The sequence below is a fragment of the Acomys minous genome (assembly GCF_964271855.1).
Source record: "Acomys minous genome assembly, chromosome: 16".
NCBI classification, from domain to species: domain Eukaryota; kingdom Metazoa; phylum Chordata; class Mammalia; order Rodentia; family Muridae; genus Acomys; species Acomys minous.
In genome coordinates this window covers 94,349,081-94,375,151 of record NC_140498.1, presented here as the reverse complement: position 1 = coordinate 94,375,151, position 26,071 = coordinate 94,349,081, and the positions used below count along the sequence as shown (strand labels likewise).

The following is a 26,071-nucleotide window of genomic DNA, read 5'->3' as shown; positions in this document are numbered from 1 at the left end:
TCCTCTGCTCTCCTCACTCTCCTCTGCTCTGCTCTCCTCACTCTCCTCTGCTCTGCTCTCCTCTGCTCTGCTCTCCTCACTCTGCTCTGCTCTGCTCTCCTCACTCTGCTCTGCTCTCCTCACTCTCCTCTGCTCTCCTCACTCTCCTCTGCTCTGCTCTCCTCACTCTCCTCTCTCTCCTCTGCTCTCCTCACTCTCCTCTGCTCTCCTCACTCTCCTCTGCTCTGCTCTCCTCACTCTCCTCTGCTCTGCTCTCCTCTGCTCTGCTCTCCTCACTCTGCTCTGCTCTGCTCTCCTCACTCTGCTCTGCTCTCCTCACTCTCCTCTGCTCTCCTCACTCTCCTCTGCTCTCCTCACTCTCCTCTGCTCTCCTCACTCTCCTCTGCTCTGCTCTCCTCACTCTCCTCTGCTCTCCTCACTCTCCTCTGCTCTGCTCTCCTCTGCTCTGTTCTCCTCACTCTCCTCTGCTCTGCTCTCCTCACTCTCCTCTGCTCTCCTCTCCTCTGCTCTGCTCTCCTCACTCTGCTCTGCTCTGCTCTCCTCACTCTCCTCTGCTCTGCTCTCCTCACTCTCCTCTGCTCTGCTCTCCTCACTCTCCTCTGCTCTGCTCCCTCCCTCCCTCCCTCCAACCAGATGGTCATTTTCTCTTCATCTTCAACCAATCCAGCTCCAGTAGGGAAGAAGCTAGGGGTGGGGTGGTAGCAGTGTTCTCCAGGGCCTATGGTGAAGAGGGTTGTAGTTTCTACTCAAGGGAGAAAAATTAACTCTTGAAGGGTTTTTAAGTTTAAAGTTAGCTGGGGTGGTGGTGGTGGCGCACGCCTTTAATCCCAGCACTCGGGAGGCAGAGGCAGGCGGATCACTGTGAGTTCAAGGCCAGCCTGGCCTACAGAGTGAGTTCAGGACAGTCGGGATAATCAGAGAAACCTTGTCTCAGAAACAAACAAACAAACAAACAAACAAAAAGAAGTTCGGTGGGCTAGGGAGATGACTCCGTGGGGACAGGTGCTTGTGGCGAAAGCTGATGACCTGCATTCCATACCAGGAGGAGAGAGCTGTCTGCCTGCCTGCCATGGGTTGCCCTTTGACCTCAACACATCACCACCATGGATCCTCACCCACACACACAGACACAATAAACTAACAAACGTAAACAGAGATGATCGCTGTACCCAAGGTTGGAGGCTTCCCTCCCTGATTTCTGGTCTCAGGAGGCTGGGGTTACCCAGCATGCCTTAGGTCCTGAGCCATGCCCTCCCCCCTCTCCCGTCCCCTCACACATGCATATACAACCCAGATCAGGCCTCCTCAAGAGCGTGAGGATGGCATTCGAGTAGGTGCAACTGAGAGAACATGCCCTAGGATCAATCCTGAAGAGGGTTTGGATAGCCAGTGCTTTAATAACGTCGACCAGCGAGTGCTGAGGGAGAGAGTCCCTGCCGCCCATCACTGCAAGTGTGGGCACAAGCCCTGCCGTCCAATACAACCAGCCTTCGTACAGCCATTATGCTGTGAGAACAATTGCATCATGGTCTCAGATCTCGCCTGTCTCACTCAGACTGGGTTAGGACCAGCTGGCATCATTGTAGGTGCCAGATGGAATGCAAAGGAGCAGGAGTTTCTCACTTCACACCTTTGCCAGAGGAATAGGGGGGCCCAGAATGGGGGAGTTAGGGGTTGGGGGGTGGGTAGGGGTGAGAGGATGGGGGTAGGGGTGGGGGTGGGGGTGGAGTGGTCATCAACTAAGGGGGGAGGAGGGGGAATCATCCAGGAGTGAATCTGTTGGCTGAAGGGGTTAGGGTGCCCTCTGGGGCACGTGGTGGTCACTAGTGTCCTCAGAGGTGGGAGGGAGGCATCCTGGACAACTTCTTTTCTTCAAGAATTTTCCCAAAGAGGTTGGCTGCCTCCATTGCACAACCCCAGTGAATTGTGAGCCCGTAGCCTCCATGCCCATAGTTATGGATGACCTAGGAGAAACAAGAGAGACGATGGTCAGGTGCGGGAGTGACGTCAGGGAGGGGTCAGGAAAACTTGGCCACACGGGAAGACCAGACACTGTCTTAAAAGCCTTGAGTAGCCAGGTATGGTGGCTCACACCTTTCCAGCACTCTGGAAGCAGAGGCAGGAGGATCCCTGTGAGTTCGAGGCCAACCTGCTCTACAAAGCGAGTCCAGGACAGTCAGGACAACACAGAGAAACCTTGTCTCGAAAAACAAAACAAAACAAACAAACAAAAAGCCTTGGGTAAGCCGGATGCCAGGAGCCCCAGCAGTGTGTTAGTGGGTGGGTGGGGCCTGGGAAGGTGAGGGCGCTTCATCCCCCAGCACAGGAAACACAGAACCATGAAGTGGGGGACGTCTGCTGCGTGCTCCTTGTCATCATTCGTCACACACACAGCTTTGTAGAGACATACACGGCCCCTCCACACACGCGCACACAATTATCTGTACACACTCACCTGCGTTTGTGCCCTCCACACACTACTGTCTGTCTGAGATGGAGGAGAAAGCTAACCTTGGTCAGGGGGGTGGGGGGGCCACACATGCTCACACCCCTGGTGAGGGGACCCAGAGGAGCCCCTCCTGTTATACCTCAGCCCTGCCCCTCAGGGGCGGTCAGTCAGCTTAAGCAGCAAGATTGCCAATGTAGGGCTTGGGGTGGTTTTGGTTTTCTCAGATGGACAGACAAGGCTGTTCCTATCCAAAGGAGCTCCCCAGGCTGACTGCGGAAGGTCGTGTGTTTGCCGGCTGACATAAAGTACCATTTCTCTCTACTCAATCCTTTCCCACCCCAAGTCTCAGTATCCCCATTAATGGGGTCTCAGCAGATGTGACTTTTCCCGGGAAATGGCAGATTGTTGTTGGAGCACGGGTGGGGCTGGGGGAAGGGAGGAGAGGGTGTGGGGAGGGTTGTGGAGGGGGAGGGGGGAGGGGGAGGGGGGAGAGGGGGAGGGGGAGGGGGAGGGGGAGCACCACTTCCCTCCGCACAACACACCTCTGCACTTGAGGATCCGAAATGAAGCCGCTCTCTTTCTAGCCGAACCTGAGGCCGCACTGGCCGGAAGCCAGAGAGTTCTCCAACAATTCTTGCATTCTGGGGGAAAAACAAAAAACCAAAAAGGACTTACCTAGACTGTTTGCCCTGTTGACATGCTAGAGTTAGAATCTTATGGCCGCCCCCCTCCTTAGTCACCACAGTATTTGATCACAAGTTATCGGTTACCACCCCCTCTCTCAGCGTGAGTGAGCGTGTATGTGTGTGTGAGTGTATGTGAGTGTTATGGGTATATGTGTGTGCATGTGTGTAAATGTATGTGTGTATGTACATGAGTGTGTATGTCTGTAAGTGTGTGAATGTGAATGTGTGTGAGTGTGTGTGAGTGTATGTGTATATGTATGAGTGTCAGTGTGTATGTGTAAGTGTGTGAGTGTACGTGTATGAGAGTAAGTGTGTATGTGAGAACGTGAGTGTGTGTGAATGTATCTGTGTGAGTGTGTGTATGTGTGTGAGTATACGTGTGTATGTGTATGTGTGTGTGCATGTGTGTGTGCATGTGTGTAAATGTAAGTATGTGCGGATTGTACGAGTGTGTGTAAGTATGTGTGAGTGTGTGTGTGACTGTATGTGAGTGTATGAGTGTGAGTGTGTGTAAGTATGTGTGAGTGTATTGTGTGAGTATGTGCATGAGTGTGTATGAGTGTGCGTATGTCATGTGCAGATGCATACATGCATGCCACAGTGCGCATATGGAGGTCAGAGGACAACCTTAGATATCAGCCCTCACCTCCCGCCTTGTTTGAAACAAGGTCTGTTCACTACTCTGTATGCTGGGCTGGCTGGCGCCTTCCACATCACCACAGCAGTGCTGGATTACAGACGTCGGCTGCTGTGTCTGTCACACATGAGTTCTGGGGATCCGAACTCAGGTCCCGACTGCTTGGCAGCAAGTCCTTCACCGCCGCCCCCTCGCCAGCCAACTCCTTTACCATCTGCCACCACACACTGGTTCATCTGTTTCAACAACCACCATCACCACCAGGCACTGTCCTGGTGTCACCACCATGTCTCTGTCAGCACCGCTGCAGTTCTGTCAACACACACACACACACACACACACACACATACACACACACACACGGTTTCACACTGCTCTTGTCACCATCACCACAATCAGGCAAATGGGAAAATGGAGACTTACAGGCATCAACTGTACCTGCTGTCTGTGGGGACCCACTAGGATGCCACCCTATGAGGGGCATTCAGTTAGGTGTCATTTGTCCACAGCAAGGACTTCTTTTTTGTTGTTTGTTTGCTTGTTTGTTTGTTTGTTTGTTTGTTTTTCAAGACAAGGTTTCTCTGTGCAGTTCTGACTGTCCTAGACTCACTCTGTAGACCAGGCTGGCCTCGAACTCACAGCGATCTGCCTGTCTCTGCCTCCCGAGTGCTGGGATTAAAGGCGTGCACCACCATGCCCGGCATCACAGCAAGGACTTCTAGAGCACTGTCAAATGCTGCTATATACTGCGTACTTCTCTCTCTCTCTCTCTCTCTCTCTCTCTCTCTCTCTCTCTCTCTCTCTTTCTCTCCCTCCCTCCCATCCTCCTCCCCCCTCTCTGGGGTTAACTTGTCCACATGTCCCCACGGTGGTATCCCCCACCAGGACCAAGCGCCCTGGTCCAGGGCGCCAACACCCCTCACCTTCAGGGTGGGCTCCAGTTTACAGCACTCCTTCCAAATGGTGTTGTGGTCGTGGGCACTGTTTAACTCGCTCCAGTTCCCCAGCTGGAAGACACCTCCAAGAGTAACTGTCCTGGACCTCGAGAGAAATAAAGGGGGCTGGGCTAGCGAGATGGCACAGAGGTTAAGAGCACTTGGTGTTCTTCCTAAGGTCCTGAGTTCAATTCCCAGCAACCACATGCTGGCTCACAACCATCTACAATGAGATCTGGTGCCCTCTTCTGGTGTGCAGGAGTACATGCAGGCAGAATATTACAGACATAATAAATAAATCTTAAAAAAAAAAAAAAGAAAGAGAGAGAGAAAGAAAGAGAATAAGGAAAACGAAGCCTGGCAGACAGCGGTATCTCTCCCCTCTCTCCCTCACTATCACCTCCACTGAGTTAACCACTCCTGTTAGCGTTGCCACCTGTGCCAACTGTGGCTCCATCAACCCGCCATGCCAGCCATCGCCGGCATCACCGTGGCCAACAGTACCAGCACCTCTGTCAACATCTCACTACAGCCAGCCATGTGCTCGACACCACCAACCCTGTCACTGTTTCTACCACCAAAGCAACAGCACCATACCATCTCCAGCGTGCCAGTGACATCACCACCAAGGCAGCCAGTGCGCTGCCCCGCCCCGCCCCACCATCGTTGCCTCTGAAACCAGCGTCTCTGCCATGCCAGAAACATGCTTCGTCTTCATCAGCAGAAAAGTCATTACCATCAATGACATTGATCTCCTTAACCACTGCTCTAACACCCCTGTACCTGTCAACACCCCCATCAACACTACCCCATCGATAACTGAGCTACTGTCATCCAATAGCAACAGCCTTGCCATCTCCTCAACAGGGCCACATGAACACCGTCACCTCTGCCACCATTATAGGCACCCTAACCCAATCCTGCTTCCCACCCCCTCTGCCGCCATCCCAACCACTTTTGGCGTCAAGATGCCAAGAAGGTACCCCTTCTTTCTTTTCTTTTCTTTTTCTTTTTTTTTTTTTTTCCGAGACAGGATTTCTCTGTGTAGCCTTGACTGTCTTAGACTCGCTTTGTAGACTAGGCTGGCCTCAAACTCACAGCCATCCGCCTGCCTCGGCCGCCTGAGTGCCACCATGCCCTGCCCACAGGTGACCCTTCTGTGACCTTAGGTCAGTCAGCTTTACCCTGGGATGATGTATGGGGAGTTGTAGACGCCAAGGCCTGGGTCGTGGGTGATGACAAAGTGCTTCATCCAAGGGGCCTCCACCTGTTGGTTCAAGACAGACACATCTTGTCAGGGAGGGAGGTCAGGGGTTCCCCTTAACTTGCCCCCTCAGGGGTCAGCCTTCTCATGGTCCCTCTGAGCCAGGACTGCAGGAGGGACATCTGAAAGACAGCTCCTCTTACTCCTGGGAGTACCCCACATTCTCACACATGTCCCCAGGAAAACCTTAACTCACAAGAGCAAACACACACACACACACACACACACACACACACACACACACACCAGCCACACAAGGAACACATATAAACACACATGCACACATCCATGTGTGCATATGGCTGTACCCATCAGAGTGCCCACAAATAGGCAAGCGTACCCATCAGAATGCCGACAAATACGCAAGCGTGTACATGTATGTCCCCACATATCATGAGAGGGTTAGGACAAGGGTGACATACCCACATGCCAGCTGACGTGGGCTCTAACCCCAGTCTCTCACTATTTTCTGTTGTGCATTCTTACACGTGTTACTTGAAACTTCTGCACTTTAGTTAAGACGGCTGTGTGATACCAAAGGACCACCTCAAAGGGCTGCAGCAAAGACAAAATGGTCAACTCAAGCACTTTGGCGCACATCTGGCGCTCTTCATAAAGCTTTGCTGTTTTCTTTATGACTCGGGCCTGCTCTACGGCTCCCATGTGGGGAAAACATCTTTACACGCACTTTGTTACTTGGAAAGAGATTCCAGAACAGAACAGCTGCGGGGCAGGGAGTATGGGCCTTAGTTCTTCAATGAGTTGCTTCCTCAACATCTGGAGTCACTCCATCAGCGTGACCGTCTACAGGCTTTAGAGTGGCAGGAGCAGGCAGGGCAAGCTATCAGGGAGGCCAGCATCTCACCTGGATGATCTGGCCCCGGCCTGGCTGCAGCAAGGCGTCTGGTTGCAGAGCCCCAGCCCACACCCCGGTGCAGTTGATAATCACATCTGCGCCTCCTCTTGCCACCTGGCAGCAAAAACAAGTCAGGCAACGACAGGGAGGACTGAGGACTGTGCTGTGTCCTGTCCCCTCCTTCCTCCAGCCTCTTACACCACAGCTGTCTGCTCCCTGGAGAACCGAGGTGAGGTGTGCTGCTGTGGATCCAATGACTCTGGCTCCAAATCAAGCACCCCCCACTGTTCACTCAGTTTCTAAGCACAGAAATGTGCTTTTAGCTCCTCGAGGCTCAGCTGCTCTCGCTTGACAAAAACTTTCTGGCAAAGCCAACAATGTTCACAGGTTACCATGGGAACGCCTGCCCTGTGGTCCTGAAGAAAGCTCTGGAGAGAGAGAGCGCTGTGGAAGGAGAGCTTTCCTGAAGCCTTAAAGAAGCCAGGTGGCAGCACACGCCTTTTATCCCAGCATTTGGGAGGCAGAGGCAGGCAGATCTCTGAGTTTGAGGCCAGCCTGGTCGACAGAGTGAGTTCCAGGACAGCCAGGGCTTCACAGAAACAAACAAAAAAACCCAAAAACATCCTGTCTTGAAAAACCAAAACCAAACAACAACAAAAAGAAACCTTAAGGAAAAGTTCACAGTCGGCCAAGGAGGCTCCATCCTCCATGAGACCACGTTAGCCTATCCTCTTGCCTTCTCTCTGCCAGGACACTTGCTTTGGCTCTGCCTATGCCCAGGACACTTGCTTTGGCTCTGCCTATGCCCAGGACACTTGCTTTGGCTCTGCCTATGCCCAGGACACTTGCTTTGGCTCTGCCTATGCCCAGGACACTTGCTTTGGCTCTGCCTATGCCCAGGACACTTGCTTTGGCTCTGCCTATGCCCAGGACACTTGCTTTGGCTCTGCCTATGCCCAGGACACTTGCTTTGGCTCTGCCTATGCCCAGGACACTTGCTTTGGCTCTGCCTATGCCCAGGACTCTTGCTTTGGTTCTGCCTATGCCCAGGACACTTGCTTTGGCTCTGCCTATGCCCAGGACACTTGCTTTGGCTCTGCCTATGCCCAGGACACTTGCTTTGGCTCTGCCTATGCCCAGGACACTTGCTTTGGTTCTGCCTATGCCCAGGACACTTGCTTTGGCTCTGCCTATGCCCAGGACTCTTGCTTTGGTTCTGCCTATGCCCAGGACACTTGCTTTGGCTCTGCCTATGCCCAGGACACTTGCTTTGGTTCTGCCTATGCCCAGGACACTTGCTTTGGCTCTGCCTATGCCCAGGACACTTGCTTTGGTTCTGCCTATGCCCAGGACACTTGCTTTGGCTCTGCCTATGCCCAGGACACTTGCTTTGGCTCTGCCTATGCCCAGGACACTCATCAACTTAGACACAGTAATCACCCCCCATGCTTCCAACCCATCCCTGGTGACCCCCCCTAAGGCCAACATGGACACATAAATTGCTTTGTTTGGTTTGGGTTTTTTTGTTTTTGGTTTTTTCGAGACAGGGTTTCTCTGTGTGTAGCCTTGGCTGTCCTGGAACTTGCTTTGTAAACCAAGCTGGCCTTGAACCGACAGAGATCCGCCAGCCTCTGCTTTTCAAGAGCTGGGATCAAAGGCGTGCGCCACCATGCCCAGCTCCACTGTTCCCTTCTTAGCACTGACATCAAGACTGACACCATCCTCGGGATGCCCAAGTCCTGCTGTGGCTGAGACAAGGCTTAGAGCCTGGGGCAGGCCTACAGGGGCCCCGGAGACACCAGCAGAAAAGATTCATCCCTTGCACCTCCAATCCCCCTCACGTCCAGCCACTCACCTCTTCAAGAGACTCCACCTTCCGATGGATGAGCGTCACTCCCCTCTCTGTTAACCTGGGATAGGGAGACGCATCAGAGCAGCCCTGAGTTCACTTCTCTATGCATCCCCCCTGGAAGGCAGCACTGGGGACGGTCCGCTGGATATTAGCCCCGCGATGCCCCTGTGTAGCAGTTCAGCTCACGAGCACCCAGCTGGACCAGGGGTCTGAAAAGCATCCCTTTGAAGACGAGGTCCTCTCAGATGGCCCTAGCCCATCATCGAGCCCGTGGAGGAGGGTCTCCTGAAGGTCACGGAGCGACTGGGACACAAATCCAGGCTTCTCCCTCCCTCTCTCTCTCTCTCATTACATTCTGCAGCTGCCATGTTGCTTTATATGATGAACTTAGGGGAGTTGGGGGAAGAGGCAGAACTGGGCAAGTGCCGTATGCGCCTCTGTCAGTGCTGGTACACCCCTCTCTCTCTTTGAATGTCCCAGAGATGGGCTCTGCAGATGGGACTCAGTGGTGGCATGTCTGCCCAGAGTATGTAAGGCCCGGGATTTGATCCTGGCTCTGAAAATCCATCAAAAGTACTGAAACCAGCCAGGCAGTGGCAGCGCACACCTTTAATCCCAGCACTTGGGAGGCAGAGGCAGGCGGATTGCTGTGAGTTCGAGGCCAGCCTGGTCTACAAAGTGAGTCCAGGACAGCCAAGGCTAACACAGAGAGACCCTGTCTCGAAAAACCAAAAAAGAACAAAACAAAACAAAAAGTACAGAGATCATAACTACCACAGGCTCCCTGGGAGGGAGTCCTAACTATGTCGTTTCTTCATGACGGAACACCTGGGAAGTGGCTGGTCAGGGGTCACTATGTCCCCAGGGCAAGAGCAGTAACAGGAGCGCAGTGGTTTGCCCTGCCCGGATTTCCTCAGATCTGTAACATGCCCTCCCGGAAGGAGTGGGAAGTTTACAAACTTCACACTTCTGGGAAGATGAAACACAAAACTCATGAGGAGGCCCATCCCTGAGGTTACGCAAGCAACAGGCAACGACCAGCCAAGGCAGGAGACTGGGGCAGCTGAGCAGCCCAGGGGAGAGTCTCCGGCTTGAGGCTTGCACAGCTGCCTGAAGATGAGAGCTCCTCCGGGTCCAATCTCCCACCTGCGCTGGGATGGGCTGCAGCTGCCACCGAGTCATCCCTGCCCCCGTAAATGACCCCTTACCTATACTCCTGTTACTGACTCAATGAATTTACCGGTTGGACTTTGAGGTAATAGTCTTAGTCTGTTGGGGGTCCCTGTGTGGGGTGAGTCGTCCTGTGTATGTTGTGTCCCCCAGGAAAGGTCTCACGCCGCGCGGTCCCCAAGTTTGGCTGACAGCTATGCTCACCCAGGGAAGTCATTGACATACACAATTCTGGGCCTACTAGACAGGAGACACACACTTGGGAAGCAGGGATAGTGGGTCTCTGTGAGTTCGAGGCCAGCCTGGTCTCCATCGAGAATTCCAGGCCAGCCAGGGCTACACAGAGGAAACTCTGTCTCAAAAACAAACAAACAAACAAACAAACAAAACAAACAAAAACCAAAAACCAAAACCAAACAAAACCCAAAAACCTCAAAACAACAAAAAGTCAAAACAAACAAAAAACCAAACATTTTTTGATTCAGTGAGCGTGGAGTAGGACCTGAAACCCATAAGTTTGTTTGTTGTTTTTGGGATTTTTTGTTTTTGTTTTTTCGAGACAGGGTTTCTCTGTGTAGCCTTGGCTGTCCTGGACTCACTTTGTAGACCAGGCTGGCCTCGAACTCACAGAGATCTGTCTGCCTCTGCCTCCCAAGTGCTGGGATTAAATGCGTGCACCACCGCCACCCGGCTTGAAACCCATCGTTTAAAACGTCTTCCAAGATTGCAAAAGTTTCCATTTGTTTTAGAATTTTTACAAAAGCTTAGTAAAACACAGGAAATATATAAAGTTGTCTTAATAGGAATGCTTGCTACCACAGAGCACTGAGGGATGCATATTAACCCATCAGGAACAAGACAGGGCGTCCATTGTCACCTGCAGCACTTAGCATTGTTCTGGGGACACGGGCAAGAGCAGTTAGAGAAGAGCAGGGGCTGGAGAGATGGCTCAGTGGTTAGAGCACTGCCTGCTCTTCTAAAGGACCTGGGTTCAGTTCCCAACACCCACATGGCAGCTCACACCTGTCTGCAACTCCAGTTCCAGGTGATCTGGCACCTTCACACCAATGCACATAAAATTAAATAAATTATTTTTTAAAGAAGAAAAGACAAATAAAAGGGAGAGAAAAAAAAACTTTTTTCCCCTCAAACAGAGTTTCTCTGTGCAACAGAGACTCTGGCTGTCCTGGACTTGCTTATGTAGACCAGGCCAGCCTGGAACTCAGAGATCTGTCTGCCTCTGCCTCCCAGATGGTGTACCACCATGCCTGGAAAGAGAGATTTATTTATTTATTTATTTTTGGTTTTTCGAGACAGGGTCTCTCTGTGTAGCCTTGGCTGTCCTGGACTCGCAATGTAGACCAGACTGGCCTCAAACTCACAGGGATCCACCTGCCTCTGCCTCCCAAGTGCTGGGATTAAAGGGGTGTACCACCACTGCCCAAGATAATGTATACAAACTATGTAAATATATTTAGAAAAACATCTAAATCCATTTCAAACTCTTAAATGGGCGTGAATGCTTGGTTCCTGACGTCGCTAAGAAGCCTAACAAGCCACATCTGCCCAGGAGGTTTGATGCTCTGCGGGATGCAGAACCATCTCTTCAGCCCACGGTGGTGATCAGGACCAGGGACAGTTCCCACACGGCACCCCGAGGGACAGCCTTGGCACTTGTCCCTGGGACTGCTGTTCCACAGCTTGGTCCCTGGGCCATCTCAAAGCAAGGCTGAGGTCTTACCTCTCAGTCAGCCACGGCAGATAGCTCTTCCCCTCCAGAAGGAGGCTGGTGTTGAACCAGCCATAGCTGGGGACAGAGTGGGGGAGGGGAGGAAGGGGTCAGAATCTGCTGTATGAAGGTCCCCTTGGTGCTATTCTGAGCCACCAGGTGACATTTGTGGGGTTCAGCTCAGTGCAAAGAGGAATTCCCTGACACGTCATGGCACCCCAGGATATGTAAATAGTAACTGGATGTGTGTTTTTGGGAATGAGGGCAGGTGAGGAGAGGCCCAGAGGGCAGGAGTGTGGAATCACACAGGCTGAGCTTGGTCACGTGGCTGTGTGGCCTTGGGACGTCACTTAGCCCCTCCGAGCGGTTTAACAATGTGAGTGCTAAGGTTTAAATGTTGTACGTCCCTCAGAGGCCATATGCCCACGCTTGGTCTCTAAGGGGGCAGAACTGAAAGGTGACCGGATTAGAAGGTGACGCCTCGGGAAAGATCCTTAAGCCATGAGGTGCTTCCTTCAAAGGCCACCGTGGGACTCCATCGTCCCTTCTCTCTGCTTCCTGAATTGTGACACCAGCAGCTGTGACAAGCGCCCTCCTGAGCTGAAGTAGCCTTTTTTCATAGGTAGCTTGTGTCTACTATACAAAGCTGGTTGACACTTCTGCCCAAAGCCCAGCACACCTGGAGGTCCAGGAAGAGGCTGGACACCAGAAGGACGGGGTACCAGGGGCTCTAGCACCGAGACGGGATGCCAAGTCAGTGCTTCCATTCTTAGGTGCCTTCTAGGCAGTTCTGTCCCGAGCTGTCATGCCCCAGGACAGGTGTAAGTCTCAGACCCTGAGGTAAAGCAGACCTGGCCTCCAGGTTCTCCCAGCATCCCTCAGTCCCCGCCTGTTAGAGTGCATGGCTGGCATGCCCGCCCTCTGCCCTGAACTCTCTAACCCAGGGGGTCTGGGCTGCCCTTCTCTATATAATCCAACCATTTTGGTTCCCTGCCCCTTTTGTATCTTTGCTCTCCTGGCTGCTGCACACGATCCCCCTGTCTCCCCTCTCCCCTCCCCTCCTCCGGCCCCCCACATGGCCCAGCTCCTTCTGGCCTGTCCCAGATGTCTCTGACGCTGCCATTCTCCCCCTTTCTGTTACATCAAACTCTCTCCTCCACCTTACCTGGGGGCAGTCATGTCCTCTCCTTTTTATTTATTTATTTATTTTCACTTTCACTCAACAGCAGTCTTACCCATAATCGGGGAACATGTCCATCTCTCTGGGGGTGAGCTTCCGAAATCCCAGAACTGTGTTTTTCCAGAAAGGGTCCTGAGGAGGAAGCAGAGACAGGTTCCCAGGGGCAGGTGGCCGAGATCGGCCAGGATAACAGAAGCACACAATGCTTGCTGGGTGGCAGACACTGCCCGAGGCACTGACTTCTCTGGCTTTGTCGTTTGATCTTTAGAAGCAGCCACTTGGGTGGATGCTCTGCACCAGGCCAAATGAGGTGGAGTAATTTGTCTGAATCACACAGCTAAGAGGTAGAGCCGAGACCCAAACTCACAATTAGGCTACAGTCTTCCTTTCACTCCACTTAACGTAAGAGCAAGACTAGCTGGGTGCCTTGGCGCACGTTGGTGCAGGCAGATCTCTGTGAGTTTGAGGCCAGCCTGGTCTACAAAGTCCAGGCCAGCCAAGGCTACACAGAGAAACCCTGTCTGAGGGTGGCGGAGTAAGACTAAGTGGTGTGGTAAAGGCCAGGAGTAGGGCCTTAGGGGTCTTAGTGGACCTGAGGCTGGGGTGTAGCTCAGTGGGAAGACATTTGCATAGCATGTACTAAGCCCTGATCCTCAGCTCCACCAAAATACATAGATAGGTAGATAGATAGATAGACAGACAGATAGATAAAAACTAATTTGGACCCACGTCTCTGAGCATCCCTCCAGCTCAGGGTCTCAGCTGTCTGTGCCCCATTAGGCCCAAATCCTCCACCTACCCACCCATCCAAATGGCAGTGCTGGTGACATCGTCCTAAACGGAAGGACTCAGGCAGAGTAAACAGAAGGATTGTTACTGGGCAGACAACCCTAAAGGTGGCCTTCAGTTGACCAGAAAAGCAGAGCAGGAGCCATCCGTTAGTCCACCAGGCACCTCCCCGGACCTTCCCTCAAGGATCAACTGTCTTGGGCAAAGACATCTAGTTCCTGGTCAATCCAGACAATCTTTATCAGCCAGATCCTCACCCTGCTGACATAAAATCTACTTGCTCTTCTCCCATTTTGCTTTTCTCTTTGTCTTCTGGCTTCTCCTCCCCCTCCCCCCCAAAAGAAAAGATAATAGCATTGGAAATGTGGCCACCAACAAACTTTCTTTCTACTCAGGGAGTGGTCTAGTTCTGTAGTTTCTCTGAACCCTCACTTATATGCCCGCCCTGGTCAAGGACTCTCGGCTCACCGGAACTTCATCTCGGAAGAGATTGTAGCCTGAGATTAGGGCCAAGCCCATTTTTTCAGCGTTGGGAGAATGGAGGTGGCTCAGCAGGTAGTCGAAAGTCAGCTGGTTCCACTCCCTGGAAGTGTAAGGCGTACGGCGTGAGGGGCTCGTCCCACCAACTACCATAAAACCCGAGTTTAGGTCAAGAAATTACATCTTCTCACCTCCCCACCTTCAAAGACTTTTAGACTTTTATGTAAATGTATTAAATCCCCGCCCCCCCCATACCCCCGCAGTAGAACCTTTGTTTACCCAAAGACCCACTGCTCTTTGCTAAGAAGTTGATGATCTGGGACTGTGACCCCTCCCCCCTTCCTCCTTTGCTTCCTGGGCACCGATTCTATTCAGACTGTCCAAGTAAATGCCAGCACGTGGGAGGCACAAGGCCAGCCTGGTCTACAGAGTGAGTTCCGGGACAGGTTAAGGCTAAACAGAGAAAGACTGCCATTGAGAGAAAAATAAAATGACTGGTCAGACCCCAGGCAATGGGGAAAAGATACAGTCACCATCTGAGTTAGAATAAACCTCCAATGCACTTCCCTCCTCTCTCTGTCTCCCTCTCTTTCTCTGTCTGTCTGTCTCTCCCCCCCCCCCATGTTTGCTCTTCTGAGCATGCCCTCTTGATCAGGGGCTTTGTCCAGACACTTCACTTGGAATATTGATCTCTTTCTTTGTGACCTCAAACTTATTCCTGATCAAAATGGCACCCCAGTCTTGGTCACTAAACACCCCGGGGCGGAGGAACTGCTCAGAATGCCGGTTGTGGAGGGTGGTGGTAACGCTGACAGGCATGCGCGCAGAGCCCTGACACCCACGGTGCTCACGCCCACAGTGCTCCAGACAGCTCAACCTCACTTGGCTTCCCAGGTGAAGACCATTCTCACGTGCACCCCTGAGGAGTGTGCCTGGGGCCTGGGCTTCCGCTGTGAAGGCCTTGACCCGGGTTTGGGAACTTAGCACCACACAGTGTAGCCTGGGACTGAGCATGCCCACTGTAAGCACCAGGGGCAGACCCTGGCTTGCTCTCCAGACACACAGCTCAGAGGCTCCGTTCTAGTTAGGTAGAGCCATCCAGAGCCTGCTTCTGGGAGTGCTTCCTGGTCCTTCCCTGTAGTTCCTGGTCCTCAAGCAGCTAACATCAATGCCATGCATAGGGGCAGATGCCTTAAAAAATCCTAGAAGGAGGCAGAGGCAGACAGATCTCTGTGAGTTCGAGGCCAGCTTGATCTACATTGCAGGCTCCAAGGCTACATGGTGGGGCAACCTTGGAGGGAAGCAAACCTTGTCAGTGGCCTTGTGTTCAAGGGCGGGAGCATGAGGTGGAAGTGATACCACAGATGGAGCACACGGCTTCAGTTTCTTCTTAACAGGGGTGAGCATTAGGGTTTGCGTGATGTCATTTCCCACAATGCCCTTCTGTGCCTTCTCCAGTCAACTTCATCAGGCCTCCAGCTCTGAGGCTCTGTGGAGCCATTCATGCTGTGGTAAGCAGCAAAGGCCCCAGTGCCCGGGATTGGTCACAGAACGGGCCTGCCGCAGTCATTACTCCTATTTCCGGTTGGCCAATTCACACTCCCGCACTTGCTGTGGTCCTCATGAGATGGTCACAGCCCAGCTCTGGGTGCTGGCTCGTCCCTTCTACCTTGTCTGTTGTTTGCTGCTGTGTGAGCGATGTGGGCTTCGGGCAGCTCTCTTGTGGTCCCCCCACACCCCCAACAAGGACAGGCTGGGATTACTGAGGTGAGTCACTACGCCTGAGTTTTATGTGGGTTTCTGGGGATCTGGGCGCCCCCCATGGTCAGGCTTGGATGGTAAAGGCTTTATCTTCTGAGCCGTTCTCCAGGCACCACTTGCTCTGAAGCCTGTGACAGCTAAAGTTATGTTCTAACTGTGCTTAAGAGATCTGTAAAACAGGGCTGGAGAGATGGCTCAGAGGTTAAGAGCACTGACTGCTCTTCCAAAGGTCCTGAGCTCAATTCCCAGCAACCATATGGTGGCTCACAGCCATCTATAATGAGATCTGGTGCCCTCTTCTGGCCTGCAGGCAGAATACTGTATACATGATAAATAAATAAATCTAAAAAAGAGAGATCTGTAAAACAGAAATTGTTCCTCTAACCTGTAAGCCCTCACTCACAAAAAGACAGATAACGTTCCAGGATGCCGGGGGCTGTTGTTTATGTAAGACAACAAGCTGTGTGTGTTTTGTTTTCACTTCTTTAAAAAAGGTTGGTTACAGAGAAATTTTAATTCAAAACATGGCTGTTCTGGCAAGAGATCGCATCCAAAGACCTTCTAGGTAGGTCTGCGTGATCCGGCTGGCATGCAGACATGCCTTTTATCCTATGAGACAGAGGCTAGCAGAGCTCTGAGTTCAAGGCCAGTCTGGTATAGAGCAAGTTTCAGGTAAAGAAAAGCTTAGGTCCAGGCGTGGTAGTACATGCCTTTACTCTCAGCCCTCAGGAGACAGAGGTAGGTGGAGCTCTAGTCAGTGCTGTTCAGGCAGTTTGGTTGAGTCAGTGAGTTAAGAGGCGGTGCAGCAGAGCTGAGTTCATGGTCGTTCAGTTTGTGGAATTCAGAGGCAGTTTTACAGAGACAGGTTGAAGAGAGAACAAGTTAGACGCAGGTGAAGGCGGAATGAGAAGGAGCCAGAAGATCATAACAGATTGCCAAAGTTACTATAAGTCCAAGCAGAGCAATGCAGTCAGGAGCTGAAAGAAGCCAATTTGAATCAGTCAGCTTGGAGAGGAGTTTGAACCAAAATAGCTGAGTTGAACCAGCCAGCCAGAGTTCAGAAAGAAAAAGTGAGGGTGAGCTTATTCAGCCATAAGTCTTGGAGACTGAAAACATTCTAGGCCTAGGTTAGATTGTACAGAAACCAGAAGATTCCAGGACTAGGCCTAGAATCTCAGAGATGGCAATTACACCAGGGGAGAAAAAAAAGTTACTTTCACAGCCAGGTACTGTAGCGCACGCCTTTAATCCCAGCTCTTGGGAGGCAGAGGCAGGCGCATCTCCGTGAGTTCGAGACCATCATGGTCTACAAAGTGAGTCCAGGACAGCCAAGGCTACACAGAGAAACCCTGCCTAGAAAAACCAGAGAAAACAAAAAGTCACTTTGATAGTTGGTATGCTTGATCCCAGGTAGGCGGGAGGTATTCGGGCAGGATGGATGTCAGGATGTGTGTGGCCACTGTCTGGGATGGACATGGCCTGTGTCCATCCTCCTGGCCGGTGTTTCGTGAAGCTTGCTTCAGATCGGCTCAGTAACTGTGGCCGTGGTCTCATTCCTGCCTGGTGGGATCAACAATGCCCAGGATGGCTTTTGTAAGGTCTGGGACCACAGTTATGTCTGCTGCCCAGCTTGTGTTGTTGTTGTTGTTTCCTTTTCTTTCCTTGTGTATTTACTTAAAAAACAAAAAAACAAACAAACAAAAACAGGGCTACACAGACCCTGTTTTGGGGAAAAATAAATACAGTCTTTCTATGTAGTCTTGGCTAACCCAGAACTTGCTATGTAGACCAGGCTAGTCTCCAACTTGTAGTGACTCTGCCTGCCTCTGCTTCCTGAGTGCTGGAATTACAAGTAGCTGTACTCATCTGGACATTTATTTTTTAATCTGAATCTTTTGTTGTTGTTGGTGGTGGTGGTGGTTTATTTGTTTGTTTGTTTTTCCGAGACAGGATTTCTCTGTGTAGCCTTGGCTGTCCTAGACTTGCACTGTAGACCAGGCTGGGCTCGAACTCACAGGGATCCACCTGTCTCTGCCTCCCGAGTGCTGGGATTAAAGGCGTGCGCCACCACTGCCTGGCTTTTAATCTGAATCTTTTTTTTTTTCTTCGAGACAGGGTTTCTCTGTAGCCTTGGCTGTCCAAGGCTTGCATTATAGACCAGGCTGGCCTCGAACTCACAGCGATCCACCTGCCTCTGCCTCCCTTTAATCTGAATCTTATGGAAGCCCTGGATGACCTCAAATTTATAACCTGCTACCCTCGATCAGCAAGCACTGGGACACATGGTTGTCAGGTCAGAGCTTCCACGGGGGACTTGTCCTCGGTCATGTGGACCGTGCTGAAAGGCTCCCTCTGTGGGTTGAGCTCCATGGGCCCCCAGACTACCACGTGGAACCCTCACTCACGCCTCCTGTGGGTTGATGGGGTCAGAGACATAAGGCTGCCAGAAGCCTGCGGCCACGTCGCTCGTGGTGAGTGGGGTGAAGCGATCTGCGTAGACCTTCATGTGCAGCGGCTGTCTTGGGTGGTAGCGCTCGTGAATGCAGAGGGCGGTGGACAGCCCGATGACTCCAGCCCCGATCACTACCACTCGCATCGCGCCGGCCTGCAAGCGGAGAGAGTAGACTGAGGGTCGCTGCTGTCGCCACCGTCACCGTGGGCTCCGTACAGCTTAGGACGCATCAGACACTGACTGCCAAGCCCCTTCCACTGGTGACCATCAAGAGCCCAAGATTCTAGAATGTGAGCCTGGCGCGGTGGCGCACGCCTTTAATCCCAGCACTCGGGAGGCAGGGGCAGGCGGATCGCTGTGAGTTCGAGGCCAACCTGGTCTACAAAGCGAGTCCAGGACAGCCAGGGCTACACAGAGAAACGCTGTCTTGAAAAACAAAACAAAGCAAAAAAAGATTCTAGAACATAAGAGGCAATCAATCAATTTTTTACAGGCTTATTTCATTTTATCATGTGTCTATACGTGTGTGTGCATGTGTCCATGTGCGTGTGTGTGTCCATGTGCGCATGTTCACTTTAGTGTGAGGCTCCACTGGGGGCAAGAAGACATCAGATCCCGTGGAGCTGGGGTCACAGATGGCTGTGAGCTCCCCAACTTGACTGGGGTCCTCTGGAAGAGCAGTGGAATCTCTCTCTCTCTCTCCCTCCCTCCCTCCCTCTCTCTCTCTCTCTCCCTCCCTCCCTCCCTCTCTCTCCCTCCCTCCCTCCCCCTCTCTCCCTCCCTCCTTCCCTCTCTCCCTCCCTCCCTCTCTCTCTCTCTCTCTCTCTCTTCCCCCGAGACAGGGTTTCCCTGTGTAGACTTGACTGTCCTAGACTCGCTTTATAGACCAGGCTGGCCTCGAAGCGATCCGCCTGCGTCTGCCTCCCGAGTGCTGGGATCACAGGCGTGCGACATCACACCCAGCACAGTGAAATCTCTTAACTGCTGAGCCGTCTGTCCATGTGCAGTGTCCCTGTTTTGTGGCAGATCACTTGCCTATCGTCACTCGGCTGTTAATGTTGGCAGCTCCCTGCACGCCCCCACCGCGGAGGATGGTCACAGCTGCCCGTGTTCCAGGTACTCGGTGCTCAGCAGCACTGGCTCAGCCCTCCTAGGTGACAACTGTGGGTGAGCTTAGGAAGACACACCTCAGCGGTAGACAAGGGCAACAACTATGTCAAAACAGCTCCCAGCGCGAAGCGGAGCCGACCTTCAGGAAACAGCTCCAGTGCTCCTGTCCCTCAACTACGGCCTCACACATCCTAAGCCTCCCGTGTCCCTCTGAGTTCAGGGCTGCTGGTTTTGGTCCCACTTTACAGATAAAGAAACTGAGGCTTGGAGTGGAGAAGTGCCTCACACACACCACACACACCAATTCAAGTAAATTCAGCACACATCTGCTGTGTCCCTCTCACATGCCAGGCTGCCAGCTAGCCGGTGTGGCTTTAGGCCTGTCCCATGCAGGGTTCTCCCTCAGAATCTGCTCCTCTGTCAGGGGAACAGACCCGGCTGGGCCTACTAGGCTGGCTACACCGTCAGCTGTTCAGGCCTAGCTGCTTTTGACTTTGCTGTACTCAGCCAGCTCCTGTGAGGCCGAACAAGGGGACTGTGTGTGTCCGGAAGGGCCAAACTCAATTTTGCCTCCTGTACACTCAGCTGGCCTCCCACAGACCCCAGCTCCTGGCAACATGGGCCCGGGGCCCTGAACAGCGGGTCATTCTCAATATGGCCTAGTTTTTGCAAAGCGGGGATGGCTGCAGGCCACAAAAGCTGGACTCTGATGAGGTTTCAGGCGCCAAATTGGAGACTGAGTTCACAAACAGAAGGTGGCAGCTTGAAGTCTGTGCTTCAGTGCTGAGGGAACAGACCCCCCTCCACCCTCCACCTCCGAGCCGAGACCACTTCATTAGTAAAACAGGGGCAGCTCCAGAGTCATCAGCTGTCTTGAGTCGATTCCAAGTTCTGCACTGGTTCCTGTTATGCTACCTGGTAGACCTTCAGTACATGGTACCCAGTACCCAGTACTCAGTACTTAGTATACAGCACACACTATACAATGCAAGTACTCAGCACACAGTACTTAGTACTCATTACACATTACTCAGTGCATAGCATGCACTATACAGTACAAGTACTCAGTACACAGTACACAGTACTCAGCACACAGCATACATTATACAGTACAAGTACTCAGCACACAGTACTTAGTACTCAGTGCACAGCGCACTGTATTAGAAACTCGTACTGTGCTGGATTAGTAGATCAGATGTGCTTAGCTCAGCCCCACTCTGACACACACTGACAAGGTGACCTTGGCCAAGTCACTGGACCCGACAGGCTGAGAGAGAGTAGCTCCCAGCCCGCCCAGGGTTAGGCTGCTCCTGGGATGTGCATTTTCAGTGTTTGAGCCAGGGGACTCCAGGGGAGCTGCTCCGTGTGAACTGAGCCTGTCCACTTGCCTGCACACTTGCAGGTTGACAAAGCTCCCGACCACAGCACACTCCATGGGGCGGGGGAGGGGGACACTGCCCATTGTCCCCCACCTCCTGGGGCTAAGAGTAGCACGGATATGAACACACAAATGAAGGGACATCTTAGAAAACTCTCAGGTTATGGGCTGGAGAGATGGCTCAGAGGTTAAGAGCACTGCCTGCTCTTCCAGAGGTCCTGAGTTCAATTCCCAGCAACCACATGGTGGCTCACAACCATCTATAACGAGATCTGGTGCCCTCTTCTGGCCTGCAGGTGTACATGCAAATAGAGTGCCGATATACATAAAATAAATAAGTAAAACTTAAAAACAAAAGTTGTTGGGTGCTTAGGAGCTCATACGAAACAGCCGTTCACAGGCAAGAGGCTGAGCTGTCCAGAGAGCAGTGTCAGCTGGAGAGAGAGAGAGAGAGAGAGAGAGAGAGAGAGAGAGAGAGAGAACCCACATCTGCTCTCTCTCACTCTCACACCACTGAGAAACCCAGGAAAGGATGGGGCAGAAAAGCATGTTTGAATGGACGGGGTGAGGAAGGAATAGATAGGGAAAGTCCTGGGAGTTCAGGAGGCTGAGGCAGGAGGACACTACAAGTTCCAGGTCAGCCTGGGCTTCGTAGCAATCCCATGTCTCAAAAAAAAAAAAAAAAAAAAAAAATGGAGAAAAGTGGGGAAGGAAAAGGAAGGAGCAGGGGAGAGGGAGCAGAACCCATGAGGCAGGCCTGGGGTTACACACTTGTAATCCTAGCACTCAAAAGGCTGAGGCAGGGGGATTGTACATTCAAGGCTGGTGAGCTACATATCGACTTCCTGTCTCAAAAGTGAAAAAGAAGCCGAGCCTTAGTGGCGCACGCCTTTAATCCCAGCACTCGGGAGGTAGAGGCAGGTGGATCGCTGTGAGTTTGAGGCCAGCCTGGTCTACAGAGTGAGTCACAGGACAGCCAAAGCTAAAACAGAGAAATCCTATCTCCAAAAACCAAAAACCAAAAACCAAAAACAAAACAAAAAACAAACAAACAAAAAAAGAGTAGCCGAGTAGCTGTCATTAAAATATGATACAAAGGCAAGGCACGTGGTCCTCATTGGAAGCACAAGCCAGATTATAGAAGCCGTGGGTCCAGCCTCAGGTAAGACTATTCACTCACACAGTCTTGATAAGACGCAGTAGTGAGCTTCTGGGCCTGCTCGAGCATAGCTCTGTTAAGTCAGCCATTTCCTGTGGTTGCTGATATTTTTATGTTAGTCATGCAAGTCTCCTGTCTTGTGGCCACTTAATTAAGCATGTTTGGAGTGTGTATCCTAGAGCCAGTGGAGTTATTGCGTTTGTCAGAGAAAGAGAGACAGAGACACAGACACACAAAGATTATAAAGTAAATACAAGCACGGGACAGGAGAGAGCCTATTGGACCGTAAAGACACAGGACACATGCAGACAGCACGCCGCTTTCACCCTCCCAGCTCCAGTAGGAGACGACTGCCTTTACTGTCATCTTAAACCGGGCACAGAAGTTGAACGAGAGGAAGCTCTATTGACGGCCACACCGGCCACCCCGCCCGTGTGTGTGACGTCAGGTCTCACCCAGCTCTGCCTGGGTGTATCTCGCCCCGGCGATCAGCCCGCACTGACTTTTCCCTTGGTCTCTGCTTACAACCTTTGTCCACGGGAAAGCAACCGGAGCAGGCAGCTTGCACCTTCGAGCGTCCACACACTCTTAGCAGAAAACATGAAGGATCTAGTGTAGTAAAAGCAAAAAAGGCCGCAGCGAGGCACCAAGATGAGGAGGAACCTGCTCCGCCAGGCTACACCCAATGGCTATAACTTGTGCAGTTTAGTTTTAAATTGGGACAACAGCTCTAAGAGGCCGAGAATCAAGCCCCCGCCCCAGTGTAACAGCAAAGACCATATAGGGGGTGTTCGTCAGGCACAGCTCAGCACCAGGCATTTTATATCCATCTGTCTTCTAAGCCTCAAATTCGCCCTGTAACACAAGGCAAGGTCTCACATCCAGAGACTTAAAGACGGCTCTGCTGGTGAAGGCGTCTGCCGTGAGGATGGCAACCCGTGTTCTACTCCTGAGATCCCCCCACAGTGGAAGGAAAGAACTCAGTTCCAAAAGCCGTCCGTCTTTTCACCTCCACACGCAGACCGTGGCAAGAGTGGTCCCCCACCACCAAACACCAAATCAGCCAATCAATAACATAATAGAAAAATTTGTTCAAAGAGTCCATGTTCCAGAGGGGGAAACTGAGGCTTGGCTAGGTGGAGTTCTTAACCTGCTATTCCGATCTGACTCCCGGAGTATGGTGTCATCTCTCTGGAAGACGTTTTCCCAAGTCAGTCCTTTTTGTGTGTGTGTGTCACCAATTTCAGGCTCTAATGTTGAGCCTGGATTGTTGACATGGGTAAGACAGCATGTGGCGCCTGCCCCCTGCCCCAGCTCGAGCGTGTGTCTTTCACTTACCACTTGTGTCAGGTGTCTGGAGAAAAACAAAAACGCCTGGGGGTGCAGGTTCCAGTTTCCAGCAGGAGTGTTCTTGATTCTGGGGTGTGTTGACTTCAGCCCTCTGCCCACCGGCTAGGACTGGAACACAGGGTCAAAGTCTTCGGCAGCGGAGGGGCACAGAGCAAGGGGTGGGGCTGGGCACTGTGCTGCTCCCAGGAACAGGATCCAGTCCAGCCAAGGGACCTCATGGCTCCTCGCTCTAGTGACTTCCTGGCTGATTCCAAGGCCCTGTGGACAGGCCCTGGGTGGGGGAGGGGTGCACAGGCACAAGAAGACCTATCTCCCTGGCCAGCTGGAGATGAGCCTCTGCCCTCCCTCCGGCCGCCACCCCAGCGGAGAGGGGGGTATCGTTCCCTGGGCCACCGTGGGCCAAAGGCACAGGCCGGGGCCTTCCTGGCCAGCCAGCTAGCTCACTGCTGTTCTGGGACACTGGACAGATGAGGCTGAGAGGGAACGCCTATCTGGGCTGTGCGGGCGTGTGGCTCTCTGCTTCAGTACCCCAGAGATAAAAGCAGCAGGTCTCTGGGTCCTTCTTTTGCCAAGGCTAGACCTCCAGCCTGGATACGGTGAGACTAAAACATATATGTCTAGCTGGGCGGTGGTGGTGGCGCACGCCTTTAACCCCAGCACTTGGGAGGTAGAGGCTGGTGGATCGTTGTGAGTTCAAGGCTAGCCTGGTCTACAAAGCGAGTCCAGGACAGCTAAGGCTACACAGAGAAACCCAGTCTGGAAAAACCAAAAACCACCAACCAACCAACCAAACACATCTGCCTAAAGAGATAAGGGTGCTGAGGCCCAGGGAGAGCAGGAGAATTGTGATGGTCTAGCCTGTGCTACAAGCTTATACTTGAGCAACATGAAAAAGAGAAGGTAAAGGAAGCAGGCATAACATGGGAGAGGCCCTGGTTGCCTGCGCGCTAGGCAGGCCCCGTGCCTCTGAGGGAAAGCCACAGCCTGGCCTCCTGTAACCATAGCAAGTGCCCAGGGCAAAGCCCACTTTCCACCTGGTGTCCTATCTCACGCTGAGAAGAGCCACATGTCTCACGTGCCTCGCAACCCTAGCAAAGTTTCTCGTGACTCTGACGCACTTGGAAATGAACAAGAGTGAAGCCACGTGTGTGGCCGCGCCCTGGATACCTCCCTCCTACAGTGCTCTGCGAAGGGACCTGTTCTGAGCACTTCGGCTGGCCCAGCCCTTTAAGGTTTGTGGTAGTGGATGTAAACATGTTTTTGTTTTGATTCCAAGTGTGGGATGGGAAACAGACTTGTGAGAGAACAGGTGATGTTTGTCCACTGGAGGAGGAACTAACATACATAATATATATATGTATATATATATATATACACATACACACATATACATACATATACACATACATACATACATACATACATACATACATACATACATACATACATATGCCCAACCAAGAGGCTGCGCTTTTGGTCTTGGCATCGGTTCCTATTGTTTGGCTGTTCATCGCTCCACTTCGAGCCACTCCAGAGAACGCTTTGAGGTTCTGGGTTCCAGCTGCTGAGGTTGCAGTGACCTTTGCTGAACTGCCGTCTTGCTGTTTAACGGGTCTGCTGAAATCCTGACTACCAAGAGTGGAATTGTCCCAAGGCACTGAGTCTAAGGAGGTCTACCTCTCCTGTCCCCACTAACCTCTTTTCTCTCCTATCTAGGGTAGGTGGGTTCGAAGGGAGGCCTAGGCATTAAAGAACCCCAAATAAAGTAGGTTTGAAAAAGTTCAAAGCCTATAGCAAGTATTGTTCCTTTTTGTTTGTTTTTTTCTTTTTTGGTGGGTTATTTTTTTTTTTTTTGAAGACAGGGTTTCTCTGTGTAGCCTTGGCTGTCCTGGACTCACTTTGTAGACCAGGCTGGCCTCAAACTCACAGCGATCAGCCTGCCTCTGCTTCCCAAGTGCTGGGATTAAAGTCATGAGCCACCACGCCCAGCTTAATATGTTCATTCTTAAAAAAAAAAAAATCATTCTTAATTTTTTTTTTTTTAAATTTCAGCTGGGTGGTGCTGCCACATGCTTTTAATCCTAGTGCTTGGAAGGCAGAGGCAGGAGGAGCTGAGTTTGAGACAAGTTCCAGGACAGCAGAGTCTACACAGAGAAATTGTATTGAAAAAAATTTTTTTTCAAGCCAGGCAGTGGTGTGGCCTATGCCTTTAATCCCAGCACTCGGGAGGCAGAGGCAGGCAGATCTCTGTGAGTTAGAGGTCAGCCTGGTATACAGAGTGATTCCAGAACAGCCAAGGCTACATACAGAGAAACACTGTCTCAAAAAACTTCAAAAAAAAATCATTTTGGGGCTGGAGAGATGGCTCAGAGATTAAGAGCACTGGCTGTTCTTCCAAAGGTCCTGCGTACAATTCCCAGCAACCACATGGTAGCTCACAACCATTAACAATGTGATCTGGTGCCCTCTTCTGGCCTGCAGGCACACAGGCAGGCAGAACACTGTAAATAAATTGTTTTTAAAAATCATTTCATTTTATGTGTGTAGAGTTTTGTTTGCGTGCACATCTGTGCTCACCTTGAGCCAGGTGAGGGCATCAGATGCCCACAACTGGAGTTACAGATGGTTATGAACTGCCATGTGGGTGCTGAGATTTGAACCCAGGTCCTCAGCAAGAGCAACCAGTGCTCTAACCCCTGAGCCACTTCTTCAGCCCCAAGATTCAAACTTTTAAATCAAAACAAAATCAAATAGTTAATGTGCCTTGCTGAGCATACAGGAGCCTGGGGTGGAGGAAAAGAAACACCCACAAACTTGGTGTTGATGTTGTCTTT

General features: G+C 51.9%; 1 protein-coding gene across 2 annotated transcripts; it reads right to left on the bottom strand.

The window, feature by feature from the left end:
• Positions 1-1,372: 1,372 nt before the first annotated feature.
• Positions 1,373-23,378, bottom strand: DAO (D-amino acid oxidase). 2 transcript variants are annotated; one of them, XM_084761444.1, is made up of 12 exons: positions 23,226-23,356; positions 22,343-22,496; positions 18,194-18,393; positions 14,016-14,130; positions 12,814-12,890; positions 11,591-11,656; positions 8,683-8,737; positions 6,837-6,941; positions 5,892-5,974; positions 4,696-4,813; positions 2,992-3,090; positions 1,373-1,964 (listed from the first exon to the last, which is right to left on the bottom strand). In XM_084761444.1, the coding sequence occupies exons 3-12, from the start codon at positions 18,382-18,384 to the stop codon at positions 1,833-1,835; spliced, it is 1,041 nt and encodes a 346-aa protein (XP_084617570.1). In that variant the 5' UTR covers positions 18,385-18,393; positions 22,343-22,496; positions 23,226-23,356; the 3' UTR covers positions 1,373-1,832. The 2 variants fall into 2 exon arrangements, with proteins under 2 accessions (XP_084617570.1, XP_084617569.1); XM_084761443.1 differs by lacking the exon at positions 22,343-22,496 and having other exon boundaries at positions 23,226-23,378.
• Positions 23,379-26,071: the final 2,693 nt, after the last annotated feature.

What these genes read in the sequence shown, in the direction of transcription:
- DAO (XM_084761443.1), bottom strand. Translation starts at nt 18,384, where the DNA reads ATGCGAGTGGTAGTGATCGGGGCTGGAGTCATCGGGCTGTCCACCGCC. An exon ending in CTGCCGTGGCTGACTGAGAG is followed by an intron (nt 8,738 to 11,590) that starts GTAAGACCTCAG and finishes TCCCTATCCCAG; the next exon opens with GTTAACAGAGAGGGGAGTGA. An exon ending in AGGTGGAGTCTCTTGAAGAG is followed by an intron (nt 6,942 to 8,682) that starts GTGAGTGGCTGG and finishes TTTTGCTGCCAG; the next exon opens with GTGGCAAGAGGAGGCGCAGA.